At 45.9% G+C, this 19,342-nt stretch overlaps 1 protein-coding gene across 1 annotated transcript in view; it reads right to left on the minus strand.

Moving 5' to 3' along the window:
- Positions 1-2,620: 2,620 nt before the first annotated feature.
- Positions 2,621-19,342, minus strand: part of PRKCE (protein kinase C epsilon) — a 542,724-nt gene continuing 526,002 nt past the window's right edge. Inside the window, exon 15 of the mRNA XM_010364308.2 lies at positions 2,621-5,881. Coding sequence (XP_010362610.1) covers positions 5,735-5,881 — 147 coding nt within the window. The 3' untranslated portion in view covers positions 2,621-5,734. The remainder of the gene's footprint in view (positions 5,882-19,342) is intronic.

Raw genomic sequence — 19,342 nt, forward strand, 5'->3', positions numbered from 1 at the left:
GCTAGGGACCCTGCCCAGAGCTCCCCTGGAACAGGTGGGTCAGCGCCTGGCTTTCTCATCTAGAATGTGGTTGGGGGTGGGAAGAGAGGTTCCAAACCAGATATACTGACAGCAATTGGCCTTTCTTAGTGCTTTGTGGAGCACAGAAATTTGAGAGGACGAGTCCCTTGTCTCCAGGACTTTGGAGCTGTTCTCTTCCAGAGCTCTAGGTAAGGGGACGTGCAGGCTGGTCACATTTCATTCAGCCAAGTGCTTGCGGATATCTCCTGACCTTCCTACAACAGCTCCTTTTGTTTCTGCTAATGTTTTTTGGCTTTATTAAGTTATAATTGACAAGTAAACATTGTGTATATTTGTGGTATATGTGATGTTTTGATAAGTATACATTGTGAAATGATTAAATCAAGCTAACTGATATTAGATTGGTGCAAAAGTAATTGTAGTTTTGCCATTACTTTTTAAAATTTGTTAAAATAGTATATATAGTATTTCTTTTAATTTTTATATTAAGTTCCAGGGTACATGTGCAGGATGTGCAGGTTTGTTACATAGGTAAAAGTGTTAGTATTACTTTTAAAAATGGCAAAAACCACAATTACTTTTGCACCAACCTAATATATCCATCACCTCAGGTTCTTTCTCCTCCTACTTCTCCTCTTCCTCCTCCTCCTCCTCCTCCTCCTCCCCCCCCTTCCTCCTCCTTCTTAAAACTTTGAGACAGGATCTTGTTCTGCTGCCCAGGCTGGAGTGCAGTGGCACAATTATGGCTCACTACAGCCTTGACCTTCTGGGCTTAAGCAATCCTCCTGCTGTGGCCTCCTGTGTAGCTGGACCACAGGCGTGCACCACGGTGCCTGGCTGATTTTTTTTTTTTTTTTTTGGTAGAGATGAGGTCTCACTTTACTGACCAGGCTCGTCTTGAATTCCTGGGCTCAAGTGATCCGCTCACCTTGGCCTCCCAAAGTGCTGGGATTACAGGTGTAAGCCACTGTGCCTGGCCCCAGCCCATTCTTTTTTTGTGGTGAGAACACATAATATCTTCTCTCTTGGCAACTTTCAATTATACATTATTATTAACCATCATCACCATGTTCTACAATGAAGCTTCGCAGTGTATTTATCCTAACTGAAACTTTGTTAGTTTGACCAACATCTACCCATTCCCACCCTCATCCCAGACCCTGGCAACCACCATTATACTCTCTGCCTCTATGAGTTTGATGTTTCTCCTAATTTTGTTTAAGTTTGTGATAAGACAGACAAGCTGGTGGGAAGGTTGCTTCTCCTTGAGTGGTCACTTACCTAGAAACAACTGCCTGAATCAGAGAGAAAACTATGTGCTAAACACATCCTTCTTGGAGTGGGTCTGGAAATTCATGCTTAGATCTCCAGGTGGGCAGGAGATGTTGCTGAGAGAGGAAAAACTGTGAGAGAAGAGGCCTTTCGGGCAGATATGCCGGTCACTGGAGGGCTTATGAGGAAGTGATTTTGTGAGTCGAGGGTGACAAGGTAGGCCATCCCCTTACCTTAGGATAAGAAATAGTAGAGCTGCAATCGTTTCTGTAAGTTTTTTTTTTTTTTTTTTTTTGAGATGGAGTTTTGCTCTTGTTGCCCAGGTTGGAGTGCAATGGTGCGATCTTGGCTCACCGCAACCTCCGCCTCCCGAGTTCAAGCAATTCTCTTGCCTCAGCCTCCCGAGTAGCTGGGATTACAGGCATGCGCCACCATGCCTGGCTAATTTTGTATTTTTGGTAGAGATGGGGTTTCTCCATGTTGGTCAGGCTGTTCTTGAACTTCCAACCTCAGGTGATCCGCCCACCTCGGCCTCCCAAAGTGCTGGGATTACAGGCATAAGCCACCACACCCAGCCCATTTCTGTAACTTTTAAGGAACAGGAAATTCTGGCCAATGGAAATTTCTGGTGTACTCAAGAGGGTCTTTTGAGTTTCAAACATTCTTGAAAAGTTCGTGTTGGGGAAAGAGGAGGAGTCTTGCAGTACCGGAGCAACATGCTTGGAATGGCAGAAAAGGAGTCCCAGAGTGAAGGAGGATCCTGGAGAGCCCAGGAGTCGGCAGGATGGGCACAGACATGGGCTGCGTGGGGGAGGCGGGCAAGAGCGAAGCATGGAGCCCTACTGGCCAGTCTGTGCTCCAGGCCAGCCTGCAAGGAACTCTCGCCCTAGGAGGAGTCCCTATAGGACCCCAAAGGCCTATAGTTCCAAGCATCGGGCCCAAAACTGAGTCATGAGGAGGCTCAAATGGGCATCGGTTGCAAGGTGGTCTGGCATTTGCTTCTCTGGAAAGACAAAAATGCAGATGCTGCCTGCTTTCTTGCCTATCTCCCAGCACCCCAAGGCAGACAAGCCAAGGCAGCTGAGAGCCATGTCCAGTTGGCACAGGTCCCCTTATTCCTTCTGACAGCCCAGAAGCACAAAGGCAGGGGGAATGTGCAAATATGGTCATTTGCAGCTTTTGTGCATCTTCCAAGGAGAAAGGAAAGCTGAAACCACATTTAGGTTTAGGAATTTTTGAATCTCTAATATATAAATGGCAAAAAGCTTCATTAGTGCCACTTTGCCACTCATAAGGGAGATTAAAAATTCTTACTGGCACTGAGAAATAAGACTTAACGTCATTGTATTTATTAGGTTCTGAAACAATACACTTTCACATCCTTTTGAATACAGTACATTTGGCACAATAATGTTTACAATGAAATAACACTAATGAATGGCAAGAGATTAAAATTACATCCAGAAAAGAAAAAATGTACAAATAAAGCATCACAATACAAAAAAAAAATCCTAAAATTGAATACATTTTATAGTTAGCCAGAATTATTTTGCACATAATTTAAAAAGAGGTAATTTTTTAGCCTTCTTTTTTTTTTTTTAAAAGCAAGAATAAGTTGTTTTTTCACCTTTGGAGGAAAAAAATTATGTTTCTACTTCACAAAGCCCATAATGAGAGAACACAGGAGAACAGCTATCCTTCATATATATTTTTTGGCTTTTTTTTTTTTTGTACTCTCCCCCCTCCTTTTTTTTTTTTGTTAGAGAGAGAGAGAAAGAGAAAGGGGGAGGGGCGGGAAAGATTAGAAAAAACTGGCAGAAGTGTTAACAGTGTGTCTATTTTCAAACTCTTGTAAAAATGAAAATGAAACAATGATTACTCAAGGAACACACAAGCCTTTTTCTATAGACCTTTGCTGGATTTAAATCTGCCTGTGTGAGAACTTCACCAGCCAGAGGCATCCCAGCCAGCCCAGCCTTGGGTGCTAAAAAGGGCCCTTTCTGGGACAGACTGACTGACTGCCTTCAGCTGCCAGGTGGAATGTATTATTTGACTTCCCAGCAAACTTGCCAGTTGTCCTGTAGGAAAGGCCCAGTCCCCACTGCCATGCAAACACCAGACCCCTGGACAAGGCCATCTGGCATTGCAGTTAGAGCTTGCTTGGTTGTCCAAAGTTTATCATGGTGAAGAAAGCAGAAGAAAGAACAGTAGTTACACATGAGTATGATGGGCAGTATTATCATGTCTTCCTAAAAAATGAGATGATGCCACCGTAAAGATGTTTCTGTGCTTGTACTCAACTCCAGAAGATAATCTCTCTCCAGAATGTCAAGTTACCGAAGATAAATTAAATTAATCTAATGTTCTTCATCATTCACTGGTATGCCAAACACATGAATTGATATATCATAATATTTAATATTTGCAATTATTATAAGAACAGATAATAATTACACCTGAGTTTTTAAAAAATAAAAACGAAAGAGAACTGAATGTCATCATTAGTAACAAAGGCTATGACCAGCCAGATGCAAATATGGACACAGACTCTCTATGGGCTCAAGATAGTTACTGTCTGAGTTTTGAAACCACCATCAAAAACATTCCTTTCTCTCCCCCATCTCTATCAGGGTATAATAGAGCACAGGAGAACTGTATGTGAGATTTAATATAGCTTAATACATGTTTACATCTTTTAAAATAAACCAAAATGAAATAAACAATACAAAGAATCCCCAACACACCCCCCCATCCCCCATAAAGGAACACACCTATGTCTCGGTAACTTGAACCAATACACTTACAGAGTATTGCACCTGGACATTATTATAATTATTCTTTCATAGACTAAAGTTTTATAATATGCCTGAACATGCAGCAGTTGATACCTCTATATTCAATGAATTAATTCCACAGGCCTTGCAGCAAACACTATATACAAAAATCTCAAATGTACAAAAGGCAAAAAGCTTCATTAGTGCCACTTTGCCACTCACAAGTATATATATTTAGGGGCAGCTGGGAAATCCACGTGCAATAGTTGGAATGGATTCCATTCCCTGCTAAATCAGTTCAGTAAATTAGGTAATCAAATGACCTCCAGGAAACATATACACAAAGCCACACAGAACCCTTGGAAATGAAAGAATAACACTGTTAGCATATCTACAGGAGGTAATGTCACATCCCTTAAATAGTGTCCACATGAGTTGCCATTGCATGTCACACAGAAACAAAACTGACTACATCTTGTGACACTGTCAGTTTTCAAACAGGTTGCTGTTCAGTCTCCAGATACCCTTTGTATAACCCATGTTTAGCCTCATTCTGCTTATTCCAAAAGCAGGTATTTCATATATAACTTTACATGTTTAATGTTTAAAAACCACAACACAGTAGTACTACCATTTTGTATAAGTGCGCTAAAATAACACACTGCTGCAGAAAATAAATAGTGTTTATGCTAGGAACTTAGGATGAAACTGGAAAGAGAATTTGGGAGCTGAGATTTGTTGGAACCCCAGGGTCCTGGCCTTTGTGTCCAGGTAGAACTTGAATAATGAGGAACGCTACTTGCTGCTTTTTCTCTCAATTCATACAGCCCTCATGTGTCACTCGGTCACTGACAGCATCCACCTTGGACGACCGGTTTCTCATTTTGTATTAGCCCTTTAATATCTACCTGTATTCAGACTGGAATTTATATCTTTTGGCCAATTAGAAAGTGAATTTGAAAATATATTTTTCAAATGTTAACAGAGTTCAAAACCCCGTTCCCTTTTCCACAAAGAGGATTTCTTCCACAAGACACAAACTTACATGACTTTGGCATGCTGAAAAGCTAAAACCAAAGCAGGCAAGAGTTAGCCATTCCAGAGCAAACCAACCCAGCTGGCCAATCCCTGCATCTCTGGTCTCCCTCCCTCAGAGGACATGCCTTGAGGGCGCCCTCCCTCGTGCGTGCGGAGAAGCACCAGTCTCTTCTCCAGGACAGAAGGGCAGGGATGGCAAGCTGGGGCGCAGGAGGGAAAAGAAGCAAGAGGGGTCAGGATCTGTGTCCAATAGCAGAGCCAGAGTCTTCTTGTTTGCTTTCTTTCTTTTTTCTTTTCTTTGCAGTAAAAGAACTGAAGTTGCTTCACTGCCAGGAGCCCCTGAGGAGTGGAACCAGGCTTGCCAACGGTCCAAACACAGCAGTGTATACAGCTAACTGCTGACCCAATGAGTCTGTATTACTGGTGAGACAAGAACCGAGAGCGCCTTCTGGTCACCAGGTGGGAGGGGGAGGAGGTGGCCTGGGGCAAGGGAATGCAATAAATAGACAGTGGACATGGGACTGGGGCTCCGAGGAGAAGTAGTTCAAGACCTGCTGAGTCTCTGCAACACAGGAGTCTTCTCTGCACCCCTTCCTGCAGCATCGGCAAAGTCCAACTGCAGTGGGCTCTCAGGGCATCAGGTCTTCACCGAAGTAGGAGAAGCCTTTGAATTCCTCCTGGTTGATCTGCTTTACAATTGCTTCGTCCACAAGGGTGAGTACCGGCTCTTCCCGGGTAAAGTCTTGGTCAAAATTATTGACGTCTCTTTTGGTTTTCTGTGGGAAGAAAAGAGAAAGTGGTAAGTTGAGGCTGCCCTCCCTCCTGAGGGCCCCCCACAGGGAGTGGGCACCGCACTGACCAGCCTGTCACCAAAGCAGGCCTCTAGCTACCAACAGACAGCAGACACGGGGCTGTCCCGATGAGGTAACGATGGATGGCCCCAGGACCCGGAGGTGACAGAGGAGGAGAGGAAGAATGAGTCAAGGTGAGAAGGAAGAAGGGGTGAGAGGGTATGATGGAAAAGCAGGGAAGTGGGATTCCCACAGACGTATATGTGTGTGTGTGTGTGTGTGTGTGTGTGTTTGTGTGTGTATGATGCAAAGGTCCCATCTCACACCCTCTTCCAGCAACTGCTATAACCTTCTGGCTCCATTACAACCTCCCTCCTGAATCCCCTCCCAGAGGTCCTTCTTCCCCATACCCCGGCCACGTCTGCTCCAGGTGACATCCTCTCTACAAGCCTGCCTCGATTTCCACTTATTCTCACCATGAATCCAACTGTGTGCTCCCATATTTTTTCAATTATTACACTCAGCACATTGACTTGCCATGATGTTTTTATGCTTTTGTCTAGACCAAGAGCTTCTTAAAGGCAGAGACCTTGTCTTGTTCAACCCTGGGTTCCCAGCAGTTCCCTAGCAGTAAGTGTCTATTGAATGAAGTAAGTAAACTCACCACTGACTCCGCAGCTCTGAAGGACTCATACCTCTCTGGGTTCAAGTTCCCAAAGTACAACTGTGTGCCTTATGGTTCTGGGGGGTGGGGTGGAAGGGAGCAATCAATCAATCCACAAATGAATCCTGGTTTTTGGAGAAAATCAGGAAGTATAAATAATGCTGTCTGCCTTTAGGGACTTAGAGTTGAGTTTGAGGGGCCAGTAGTCCTGTTTAGAACACATCACTTTAGTTAGAAAAATTTCCATGGAGAAGGCAGGGTTTGGACTAAAAGTTGAGGAATGGGTGACAACTGTACTGGTAGAAATGGGAGGGAGGTACTTTGGCAGGGAGAAGGATGGAACAAAGGCAGGGAATAGGAAGACAAAAGATGCATACACAGGCCAATGGGTTCACCAAGCTGCAGGGGCAGAGTGCAGCGTGGGGATGGTGGGAGTTAGGGCTGGAGTCCAATGGCAGAGGCCTTCAATAGCGGGTACCCTCTCCCCCACAGCACAGAGCACAATGCCCAGAAGATTAAAGGCAAGGACTCCAGCAATACTTTTTTCAGACACTGATTAACTGGTATTACCCAGGATTAGTGACCCGGATGATGGAATAAATCTTGTGGAAAGATTCACATTATTGGTTGTAGGAGAAATAATATTAATATACACTATGCTCTGTGGAAACCAGTAACCTAAAGAAGTTAATAAGTAGTCCATGAAAAAAGGGGTTTTGACACAAAGCCATGTTTTCTACCCTGCTCTTGGAGATTTGCTATGCACATTGGCAAGTTAGTCTCCGAGAAATTCTGGAGTGAGGAAATCTGGTTTGCTTTGTTTGGGCCAGGCTTCCTCAAACTTGACCTAAAACTTTCTTTTTTTCCCCTAAATAGTTTATGAACACCTCTCCTGAGAGCAGTTTCTACAGAATGCAGTTTGGAGAATGTTGGTTTATAGTTTACAAAGCATCTTTGCATTTATTTGCTCATTTGATCCTCAGAACAGGCCGGTAACATCCTGATCCTACAGATGAGGAAACTGTGGCTCAGAGAGGTTTGGTGACTTTCCCAGGGTCACCGGACTGGTTAAGAACAGAGCCAGAACTCATGTCTGGGCTTTAGTGTGATGCCTTCCACAGTGGGTAAGGTCTGGAAATCTGGACATGGGAGAAATTGGAAGATATAACAAGAGTCAAGTTCAACCAGGAGACATTTAGGTAACACTACTAGGCAAAATAAAGCCAGAAAGGCCTGCCAGTAGGCAAGCATGGTGGGAGACAGCTGTGAGTCCGGGAAGATAGGGGTAACATGGGCCGGGTGAGCTGCGCAGGGGACTGTTTTCAAATGGCCCCAGGTTGAAATCAGAATCACAAACAGCACGGAGGAAGGACAAACTGATTTCTACCATCTTTTAGCACCACCAGTCCTGCCTGGTGTCTTCTTTCTGGGCTTGAGCTGCATAGGTCAGCAGGTCTCAGAGACCTTGGAAGGCAGAAGGAGAGGACACACAGAAAAGCCAAGGGATTCCCAGAAACAGAACCTGCAGCTGAGGGGCATCCATGCTGCCCCTGAGAAGGGAAAGCTGGGTGGTTTGGTCACCTCTGCCAGGAGGGCTGGCCCCCGGCAGGAGGACCATCTGTTCTCCCTCTCCGGTGTGTACAGAACAAGAGGAAAAGGAGGGCCCTGCTTGAGAGGGAAACAACAAAGACCATCCCAACAGTGACGCACATCAACGCGGGAGGGTGGCGCCTGGGCAAAGGGTGTGGGACACCTCTTCTGAAGATCTCTATGGAAGGGGGAGGGATTCACTGACTGGGGAAGATTGCAGGCTATGGGCCCTCTGTGCCTGGTGAAGTGAGTCCAGAGGGAGGAGTGGGCTGGGTAGGCTGTGGCAACAATTGGGGAAGCACTGGGTATCATCCCAGAAGGCAAGCCAGGGGCATCCACGCTGGGGGGAGCTAGAGCCGAAGGGGACAATGGAGTAGTAGGGGTGGCAGTAGAGAGAAAAAGAGTCAAGGAATATGGCAAGAGGAATACTCCATTTGTAACATCACCAAAGACGGGCCATGTCCAGGTCTATGGTAGACCAGTATAATCCAGGCAGAGGGCTGGCTGTATAATGCGTGGAGGCAGGAGATGCCTTCACCATCTCTCCTAACTTGGCACTCACCACACTGAGGAGGCCCCTCTTTTCAACTCATGTATGATATGGTGACCAGGATTCTCCAGGTTTCAGAATCATCCCCAGCTCCCTCCCAGCGGGCTGCTAATGAGAGGAACCTGTGTATGAAGACCTTCAGAAAATCTGTAAGCTGTCTGGCACTGGCTCTCCCTATTTACCTGATTGTGTTTCACCTGTTGGTCATTCGTGTCTGTTAATCATGGAAGCTGGTTTCATTTCTTGAGGTCAACTGAGCTTAGTGGTAAAGCTAGATTCTACAGGATGTCTGAGTTTCACAACTTGCTGTTGTGAACTAGGGAACCAGGCTCAGTCAATACTGCTAATGGTGTCATTCCCAGAGGACTTTAGCTTCATGGTGGTCTACCTTGGAGAGCCATTTAGCTCAGCTCTGCGATTCTTGAGGTTCCAGAATCATCTGTGGCATTCAAGAGAATATGCCATTCTTCATGATCGTTACAGACTTGGCTCACCCATCTCCTTACACTACTTGGCCCCTATCCTACTTTCCTTGGAGAGATTTTAGGTACATGTGAGTTACCCATTTCTAATTCAAATAACCATCCCCATTATGTGCGATCTCTAAGTGTTAACATTAGAGGCTTGGGAGTTTTCCAAAGCAAACGTCCCTGGGAAAACCCATCCCCTATTAATGGTATGTAGGCAGCACAGCATCCTCAAATTTGGAAAGACCTGCAGATTATATTCTTTACTCACTGATTTCATTCTTTGAAAAGCTGCTACCTCCCTCACAGAGCAGGCACAGGACTTGACTTAAAGGTTCTGAGGGGCAGGCTCTCAGAGACACTTGTTTATCGTGATCCTCAGTTATCCCTCCCTCCCCTAATGCCTAAATTGTCAGGCTCCTGCCCCCCACTGCAGAACCTGAGAGATGACACAAGGAACAACATTCCTGGGACACAGGGAACAACATTCTAACTCTCCGGTCCCTTCCTAATCCCTGAAGCCTTTCCTACAACCTTCGGCCCACACTTAGGGAAGGCTGCATAGAGTAGGAGGAAGATCACTGGCTGAGCTCATTCTGGTGCCATCCCTTCCTGGTTATTGAAGCTGTGAAGTTAACCTCTTTAAGCCGTGATCTTTTCATCTATCACATGGGGGTGGTAACAGGCACACTATAGGCTGCCTTGAGGACTGAGTGAGACGCGATGTTAGGTTCCTTCTGCAGAACCTGGCATACAGAGGGCACTCAATAAATGATAGCTCCCATCATGCCTTCAAATCTTAGCATTCGTGTGCCATGGGCATGCATCATGCACAGCTTGGTTGTTACCCAACACAGTGCATGGAATCTGCCCATCAATGAGTTTCCTGAAGGTAGGGGCTGAGTCTTACCTTTCTTTCTGGGCCTCCAAATCCAGAACTAGGGCTGAGCCCGGGCCTGCCTGAACATCCTAGTGCTTCCTCCAGCAATTGAGATGCTTCCATTGCACATCACTGCTTTTGGGGTAAAGTCCTGAGATCTTTCAATCACCTGCTTCTGAGGCCCTTCAGGAGCTTGTCCTTGCCTCCTCCCCCAGCTTCATCTCCCTGGCACTGTCCAACTGTGGGGCTTCCACCTGCTTTCTCCTGCCTCCAGCCTTGCACAGCTATCCCTCTACCTGGAATGCCCTCCCCCATCCCTGCCTTCTGCCCCACATCCATGCAATTTCCCCACCTCCATGTACGTGCCCTTCCTTCAGGAACTCTCCTTGTCCCTCCAAGGCTGCTTGAACAAAGCTTCTTGTGGGTGCCCTCACCATCTCTTCTAACTTAGCACTCACCACACTGAGGAGGCCTCTTCTTTTCAATTAATCTATGAGCTCCTTGCAGGCAGAGACTGGGCTGAACTCACCATTCTATGCCCAGCCTAGCACAATGCCTGGCACATACTGCATACTCAATAGATATCGGCTAGAAAAAATTAATAAATGCACCTCTCTTGCTGCTACTTTATCTAGAGCCAGTAACACGATCTGGGTTCAGGACCAGGCACTACTGTCCCATCAGGGGGTGTTTTGATTTTGGGAAGTGGAGGCAGGGGGTGAAGGGGGAGATGGCTGTAGTCTGATTCATGAAGGGCCTGGAGCCAGACCATCACTAGCACCATGGGGCCTGCAAAACAGGTAGGCTTAGGCCCAATTAATGAAATGTCTTCTCCCAGGACTTGGGGCACTAGTGTTCTCTAATTGCTGACACAAGATAGAAACAGAAATAGGTTCGACCATGGTTTGGGAAAATTCCATCAAGACAGATATGTTTAGGGACTTGGTGGGTATGTCCCTGACCCCTGTGGTTGATGTTAGAGGAAAACAACATTCCGATTCCCTCTGGCATCGTTTCAGAAATAAGGTCTTGGATTTGAGAAATCTGGGACTGACTCTGGGGGAAGGGCACGTTTTTGGTGTCTGTAGTCAGGGAGGGAGGTGGAACTGAACGAAACAAAAGTTTCAGGTCACTCCATATCCCTCTCAGAGACTGGGCCCGCCTTAGAGCTCAGGCAACTCCGAGGCCTAAAGGCTCAGCGGCTGTGGTGGTGGTAGGAGCCCAGGACAGAGGTGGCCAGGCAGCGTCAATGCTTACTTCCTGTCTGGCCAGCACAATCTCTCACAGCCCTCACTGTGCTGAAGTCATAAACTCAAGCTTTCGGAGGAGCCAGCAGTGTCTGCTTCTGTCTTCATCTGATTCCCAGGAGATCGACAGACGACTTTGTTTTAAAGCACTGAGAAAACTCCCTGATCTTACAGGCTGGGGCATAGGGCTGGCTTTCATGTGGCCACCTTGTTGGTCCCTGCCTTCCCCCTTAACTCTGCTTGGCGTGACAGCAACAGCACAAGTAGCATAGTGACCCCAAGCCAGAGGTCCTCTGCTTCATGGGGTGTGACCTGAACTGAGACATGCTGTCTCTACATGGTCTCCCAAATGCCAGCATCCTTCTAGGTCCCATGTGACCCTCCTTCTTATGACTTCCCTAACTCCAGTCTCATTCCACCCTGCCCTCCTCCCAGCTCCTATGGCACTGTCTGGATCATGCATTTAGCCCCTTCTGCTATTTCATGTGTATCGTATTCCCCATCATACCCCTCAAGGTACCTACTGCAAGGCAGGGCACACAGCAGACACTTAATGATCATTGGCTGAAAATAATTTTAGTCACTATAACAGCCAAATCCCAAGTTCGCCCTAGCTTTGAAATGTCCATATTCTTATCTAAGTTCCACTTTTCTCCTTTAAATATTCTAAAAGAAAAAGAATTTAAATAATTAGAACACTTCCTCAACATCTCAACATTAACTAGATCCTCACATAGATGCATATATTCTTTATAGCCATACATTCCAATTAAAATAATATATGTGTATATGTTTATACACTCATACTGATGTGTGAAGTTAAATGAAATAAGGAAGGTATCACTGCATAGTGCCCTGCCTGGCAAAAATGAGAATCTCTTAACTCTCAAGTTAAAAATTTCTCTAAACATAATCATCTGTCATCCCTTCCTCCTCTTTATAATTTTGTTAGCCAAGAAATATTCATACTTTTGGATTTTCTTTATAGTAAACAGGTCAAAACATATAAAGGGGTCATCTGGCACTGGACTGCCCATGGAACTTTCTGTCGGGAGTCCATGGCAGGTCTCTATTTTTTTTGAGATGGAGTTTCGCTCTTGTTGCCCAGGCTGGAGTGCAATAGCACAATCTTGGTTCACTGCAACCTCCGCCTCCCAGGTTCAAGCGATTCTTCTGCCTCCACCTCCCGAGTAGCTGGGATTACAGGCATGTGCCACCATACCTGGCTAACTTTTGTATTTTTCGCAGAGATGGGGTTTCTCCATGTTGGTCAGGCTGGTCTCGAACTCCTGACCTCAGGTGACCTGCCTGCCTCGGCCTCCCAAAGTGCTGGGATTACAGGTGTGAGCCACCGTGCCCAGCCATTTTTTTTTTTTTTTTTTTTTTAAATCCATCTCCTTCTTAGAAGGTGGTGGCCAGAGGTGAGTGCTAGGTTCCTGCCTCTGCAGTCTGAACAGTGCCAAGTGCAGTGGTGTTGCTTTCCAGTTGGTGTGAACCCTTAAATTACATTAACATTACCTAAGACAGTATCAATGTTTTATCATTTCTTAAATAGCTATGAGAAAACGTTGACACTATCTTAGTTGTATCAATTCAATTTTACCCCATTATGAGCTGAATTGTGTCTCCCCAAAAAGATATGTGAAGTCTTAACCCCCAGCACCACAGAACGTGGTCTTATTTGGAAATAAGTTCTTTGCAGATGTAATCAAATGAAGATGAGGTCATTAGAGTGGGTCCTGATCCAATATGACTGGTGTCCTTATAAGAGGGGAAATTGGACACAGAGAGAGACATGCACAGAGGGAAGAGACACAGGGACATATGTGTGAAGACTGAAGCTGTGCCACACAAGCCAATGAACATCTGCGGCTACCAGAAGCTGAAAGAGGCAAGGAAAGATTCTTCTGTAGGTTTCACAGGGAGCAAGACCCTGCCAACCCCTTGATTTCAGACTTCTAGCCTCAAACTGTGAGATCATAAATTTCTGTTGTTCTAAGCCACCTAGGTTTTGGTACTTTGTTACAGTAGCCCTGGGCAACTAATACAAACTCCAATCTTATTTTTCTGAAATTGATTAAAAAAATTTTTTTTTAAGTATACAAAGTAGAGAGACGAAATCTCGCTGTGTTGCCCTGGCTGGGCTTAAATTCCTGGGCTCAAGCGATCCTCCCACCACTGCCTTCCAAACTGCTAGGATTACAGGTGTGAGCCACCATACCCAGCCTGAAATTGGTTTTTAAAGTCCAGACGTAATCCTTTACACTTAATCTTGATTTCTTCTTATTTTGGGACATATTTCTAGCCTGTCAAGATCACCATGATTCTGCAATTTACCTCTCTGAATCTCAGTGTATTTAGCTAGGAAGTAGAGATAACAGACATACCTAACTTTCTGAGGGTTATAGGTAAAGTCCAGATAAACCTTAAAATACAATGCAAATGCCATTTTAAGTCTATCATTCATCTTATCTGCTATATCCTCCAGCTTTATGTCATCCTAAAATTTGATTGGCATGCTTCCAATCTATTGGGACACTTATGCAAATATTATTTAGCACAGGATCAGGACCAGAGCCATTTGACCTGGCCCCTGAAATAGGCCTCTTACAAAGGTGACATCAAGTCCCACCAGCACTCTTTGGAGTGTGGTTGTGAAATTGGTTGAGAAGCAACCAGCCATGGTCACTGTTTTCATTTTGCTCAGTTGCTTTGCTGGAATAAAGATACAAATGGCTGAGCATTTCTCTGCTGGAAATGAAGTTAATTGCTTCAAGTGGTTATTACTGCTCCCTAAATGTCCACAAACTATCTTCTCATTAAGAATTTCGAGAAGCTTGCTTTAATAATATCAATTTCAAAGTGTCCTAAGTCCACATTTTCCCAGTTTCTGAATACTGGGAGACTGTTTGCTTTTCTCCTATCACTTGGTATCACTACTCTATCCCATCATTTCCAATTTACCAACCAGTAGGCAGAGCAGATTCTTCTGTAACCTGGAATGTAATTCACCTGGACCTACACTGGAGTCACCCGGGGGAGCTTCAACCCACTGAGATGCTCGTCCCACTCTAGGGATTCTGTTTGATTGCTTTGGGATCTGGTCTGGGCATGGAATAATAGGGCTCCCCAGGGGAGCTTTATTAAATGTAATTTGCCTGTCTTGGGTTTCAGTTTTCCCTTTGTGGTTTGCACCCTTACCTTTGTACTTTGGAGCTATTTCTCTTTGGGGAAAAGTTGGTGGTAAAATAACAGGTCTGCCTTTTGCCATTTTTTAACACAGTGGTTCTCAATCTTGGCTGCGCATAAAAACCAAACACAGCTATTTAGACACCCGGGCATGGTCCTAGACCTGACGAATTGGAATCTCCAGACAGTGAGTTTTTAAAGCTCCATAAGTGACTCTCATGGGCAGCCTGGTGGAGTCCCTCCATAAAAAGGCTGTGGGTCTCTTTCTTTCTTCTTTTAACAATTTCAAAAGGCCTTTTTTGTTGTTGTTGTCCAAGGGCCTGCTGAGGAGCCCAAGACCATTCTAGACTTGGCCTCCTCCAACACATAGTGAGCTCATGCTGTATACTGGCATTCCTTCTCAGCTTCATGACTTCTTGGTCTATTTTACATTGGTCTTTATAAAATCGGGACATCTGAGAACTCTCGTGGAATCAGACTGGTTTCTTTAAATGCCGATCTGTGAGAGGAGGTAGCTTAGTGGCTTAGCCTTCATGCTCTGCAACCCAACTGCCTGAATTCTATGCCTGCCTCTCCAGCTACTAACTTTGAGGCCTTGGGTCAATTATGTAATCTCTGTGCCGCCATTTTCTCACCCACAAAATGGGGACATTAGTAGTCCTCCCCACATATTTGTTATAAGGATTAAATGAAAGAATACAATCAAGAGCAAGAACAGTAGATGGCATCGAGTAAATTATTGGCATTGTTCCTTCCTCAATATATCTACAGATCACAACTGTATGGTTAGAACAAACAGAATTGTCTTTGGGATGATCCTGGAGAGAACTTTCTATTTGGTCTTCGTTCACGGAATAATCATTGTTTCACCTGGGCCACCTGTGTGCATTTTTCTCCCATGCACATGAAATCTAGAACCAATTAGTTTTCACTGGAGGCAAAGAGCCAACTATGTGACCCACCCAAAAGAACATTCCTGATTCCTTTTTGCCTTCCTGTGCTGTTTTCTCTTTCTTCCTTTCCATTGACACTACATTCATAGTAATCTTTATATACACTGGTGGGCCATCTTTAAACTTTCTGGAATAAGATGAGAAAAACAAGGAAGGAATTTAGAAAAACAAGGAAGGAAGCAAATTTTAGCATTGCTGGCTAAAATTGCAGGCTGTAACACCATCTCTTGGCTGGGCGTGGTGGTTCATGCCTATAATCCCAGCACTTCTGGTGGACCAGGTAGGTAGATAGCTTGAGCCCAGGAATTTGAGACCAGCCTGGGCCACATAGTGAGAACCTTCTTTACAAAAAAATACAAAAATTAGCCAGACGTGGTGGCATGTGCCTGTAATCCCAGTTATTCAGGAGGCAGAGGTGTGAGGTTGGCTTGAGTCCAGGAGGTAGAGGTTGCAAGCCAGCCAAGATCGTATCACTGCACTCCAGCCTGGGTTTGACAGTGCCAGATCTTATCTCAAAAACATTAAAAAGCATCATACCTCCTTTTCTTTCTAATGAGTGGGACACGTGTGTGTCTTTGGATGTCTGTGTGTGTTGTGTTGTGTGTGCACAAAGTCCAGTGGCATGGGGGAGCCTGGGCGCCCCGGGAACTGAGGAGCCCAGCAAGCTGAGGGCTGCATGCCTCACCAGCTGTTGCCGCCTGTCGGGGACACAGACCCAGGGATCCCAGGTCTTTGGAGTTGCCACTAAATGCCCCAGTCTACATTTTCACTTACATCTCTTTTTAAATGTGGCCTACTAATTCGATTTTTAAAAGTTATCTCCTGGCTGAATGGGTCTCACAATCCTCCAGTTTGTGACCTTTACATCGTTGAAAAGATCACTGCTTCCACCTTTTAAGGGAGAAGAAACTGAAGACCCACTTGCTTTTTAAGCACAAGGGCACAAATGGCAGTTAAAATGGGAAGCCACTTGGCCCGCCATTCCCCAGCCCAACGGAAACGGTCTTGGCAGCTCGGTGGCCCCTATAGCCATAGGGACAAGCTGCCCAAGCCTCAGGCCGGGCCTCACAGGCCCCTTCCCCAAAATCTGGTTGGCTTCCTCGCTAAACCACTTCTGAGGGAAAGTTGCTTCACTCCTTTGGAGGCAGTCAGACACACACATCTATTTGCTAAATGGACCAGATTCTCTCAGACTGCCAGGCATTCTGAACAATCAACCACAACTGAATTCTATCAGGTCCGCTATTTGATGGAATTCAACTATTTCCCCTCTCCAGTCTCCGGGAAGGCTGTCTCATGTAAAAATGGCTGAGAACACTCCCCCGGATGTAGACTGTGTATCTAAGCCTCTTTCCAGAGGTGTCTTCTATGTGCAGGTGAAGCCAATAGTCTCAAAGCATTAGCTCCAAACACATTATGTCTCCCTTCTTGTTAGTGAAGGAAGCATTTCTGGGCAGTTCTGAGGGGTGGTGCTTATTCCTGCTCCTCAAACCCTCCCACGCCCATCCAGGCCCGCCCAGGCCCACACCTATGCACTCCTTTGGCTGTGACACGTTGATTCTGAAATTTAATAACAAAAATATAAAGCATACATTCCAGCCTGGTTATGGATGGGGCCACCTGGTTATGGATGAGTCCCCATCGTCCATCCAGTGCACACTGGCCCCAGATGACATCCAGTCTGGGATTTAGAAATGGCCTGGGTATGTTGCTAAGTGCCCCAGGAGTCTTGGCTCCCCCAAGAGGCTGGCAGTGCCTGGGGGCAAAGAGGGCCTGGGGCTTCTGACACTAGCAGGGCCCAGCTCAGCCTGGCTTTGCAGGCTCCCAGCTAATGGAATGAACCCTGCAGAGTCTCTGGAGGACAGCAGAGAGCCACAGCCGTTCTCTCCGCCTTTGAGCCCACCAGCCCTCCAAGAGCCAAACTGAGAGGATGCTGCATGTGAGCTCTGAAACCATTCCTGAGGCCACTCAAGGGATGTGTCTGGTGCTGCTGTATGGGAAAGGAAATGCCTCTTCCTGGGGGAATGATCCCCAAACCAGGCTAGTCCCCCCCTATATATACCTTGACCCTTGTGCCGGGGTTCTCTTTCTTGGTACTCCTCATAACTGGGGCTAAATGATGACTCAGTCTGAAGTGTTCTTTCCACTGGACTGGAGCTCCACAAGGGCATCTGCCTTGTATTTCTAGCACCAGCTCAGTGCCTGGGACAGCCTTAGCTTCTTTAGGAGGAAAACATAACAAAGCTTGCAGATGGAGACTTTGCCAGTGCTTTGATGCCTTCCACGCCCGGCTCTTGTAACCTCACACCCACTCCACAGGGAGGAGAGTGCTGTGATCACATCTCCATTGTAAAGATGGGGAAATGGGCTCCGAGGCATTGGACGTCTTGTCTAAGGTGCAGGCTGGGCAAGAGGTGGGGTTAGGACTTGGAATCAGCTTGTTCTGACCCCGAGGCTGTGCCCCTGGCATGTGCTATCTTGCCTTCTGTGATGAACTGCCGGGAGGCATTGATGCAGCCATCTGCACAAAGACACGCAGCACTGTGCCCAGCACAAGCTGCCAGTTCAATGGTTTCTGTCAATAGCAGTGTTGCTGTGTTAAGATCAAACAAACAACTGCATTCTGCCATGTACCCCTCACAGTGCAAGAGGCCACCATCCCCACCAAGTCTTTTGGGGTTGTTTCATAGACATTAGGGGCACCCCAGGAGATGCCTGGGACAGAACATGATGTAGAAAATGCTGTGTGGCTATCCAGGAATAAAGAGCCTTAGGAGGAGACAGTACCCTGCCTGCCCTGGCTTGCCTGGGGCCTGAGCTTGCTGAGCCAGGCCCTGCAGTGAGCTGGCCCCCCGCAGCAGGATGTGCAGTGGCAGGACCCGAGCCTGGCGATGCAGCAGGAGCCTGTGTCTCCAGCTGGAAGTGGGTAAGAAAACAGTGGCAACTTGGACTCATTCTGCTTCTAACTGGGGGCCTTTTTTCATTTATTGTCTACTTTTCAAAGCTGTGTTATTGCTGACAGCTGTTGGGTTTACCATTCCAGGGATATTTTTGGTATCCAAAGAAGAAACTTTCCAATCTGGCCCTGGCAAAGACCCAGTTCCTCCACTTACCAATCTCTCCCCCACTTATTTAGGAAAATGTTCTAGATAGAGATCAGTTCTCTTGGCCCAGGACTTATTATTGCACTGCCTGTGAAATGGGAACTGTAAACATTCTAATATGTGCCTCTCAAGTCAAGATGAGGTCACCCACCTTCTCTCACCATTCAACAATAATTTCAGGTTTCCTAAAGCAGGATCTTATGACCCCAAATCCCTGGGCATACACTGGAACTGATCCTGAGCCATAAAAGGTGAGAAGAGAATTTTGAGATGGAGCTGAAAAAGAGACTGTAGATCTGGGGAATTCATTTGTTCATTCCACAAATACAGATTGAATACCTACTATGTGCCAGGAATTGTTCTCATTGCTGGGGATGCAGCTGTGAACAAAACAGATAGAACTGTCTCCCCTGATTGCTAATTGCTAATTACCGTGCATTGCTAATTGTTGGCGCTGCGTGATGAACACATGGGGATGCCTTCAATGATTCGCTCTACTTTTACATATGTTTGGAAATTTCCATACTAAAGTTAAAATTATAAGTCCCAAATCTCAAAAACATGATGCCGAGTGAAAGAAGGCAGACACAAAAAAAGTACATGCTATGTAGCTCCATTTATAAGAAACTCTAGAAACGACGAATCTAATCTCCAGTGACAGAAAGCAGACCAGGGTTGCCTGGGGCTATGGGCAGGAAACTTCTTGGGAGGATGGAGGTGTTCTATATACTTATTGTGCTGGTGGTCACACGGATATATACATTTTTCAAATGCATCAGAATGTGGATTTGAAATGGGTGCA

The sequence above is a fragment of the Rhinopithecus roxellana genome, chromosome 17 (genome assembly GCF_007565055.1).
Source record: "Rhinopithecus roxellana isolate Shanxi Qingling chromosome 17, ASM756505v1, whole genome shotgun sequence".
NCBI classification, from domain to species: domain Eukaryota; kingdom Metazoa; phylum Chordata; class Mammalia; order Primates; family Cercopithecidae; genus Rhinopithecus; species Rhinopithecus roxellana.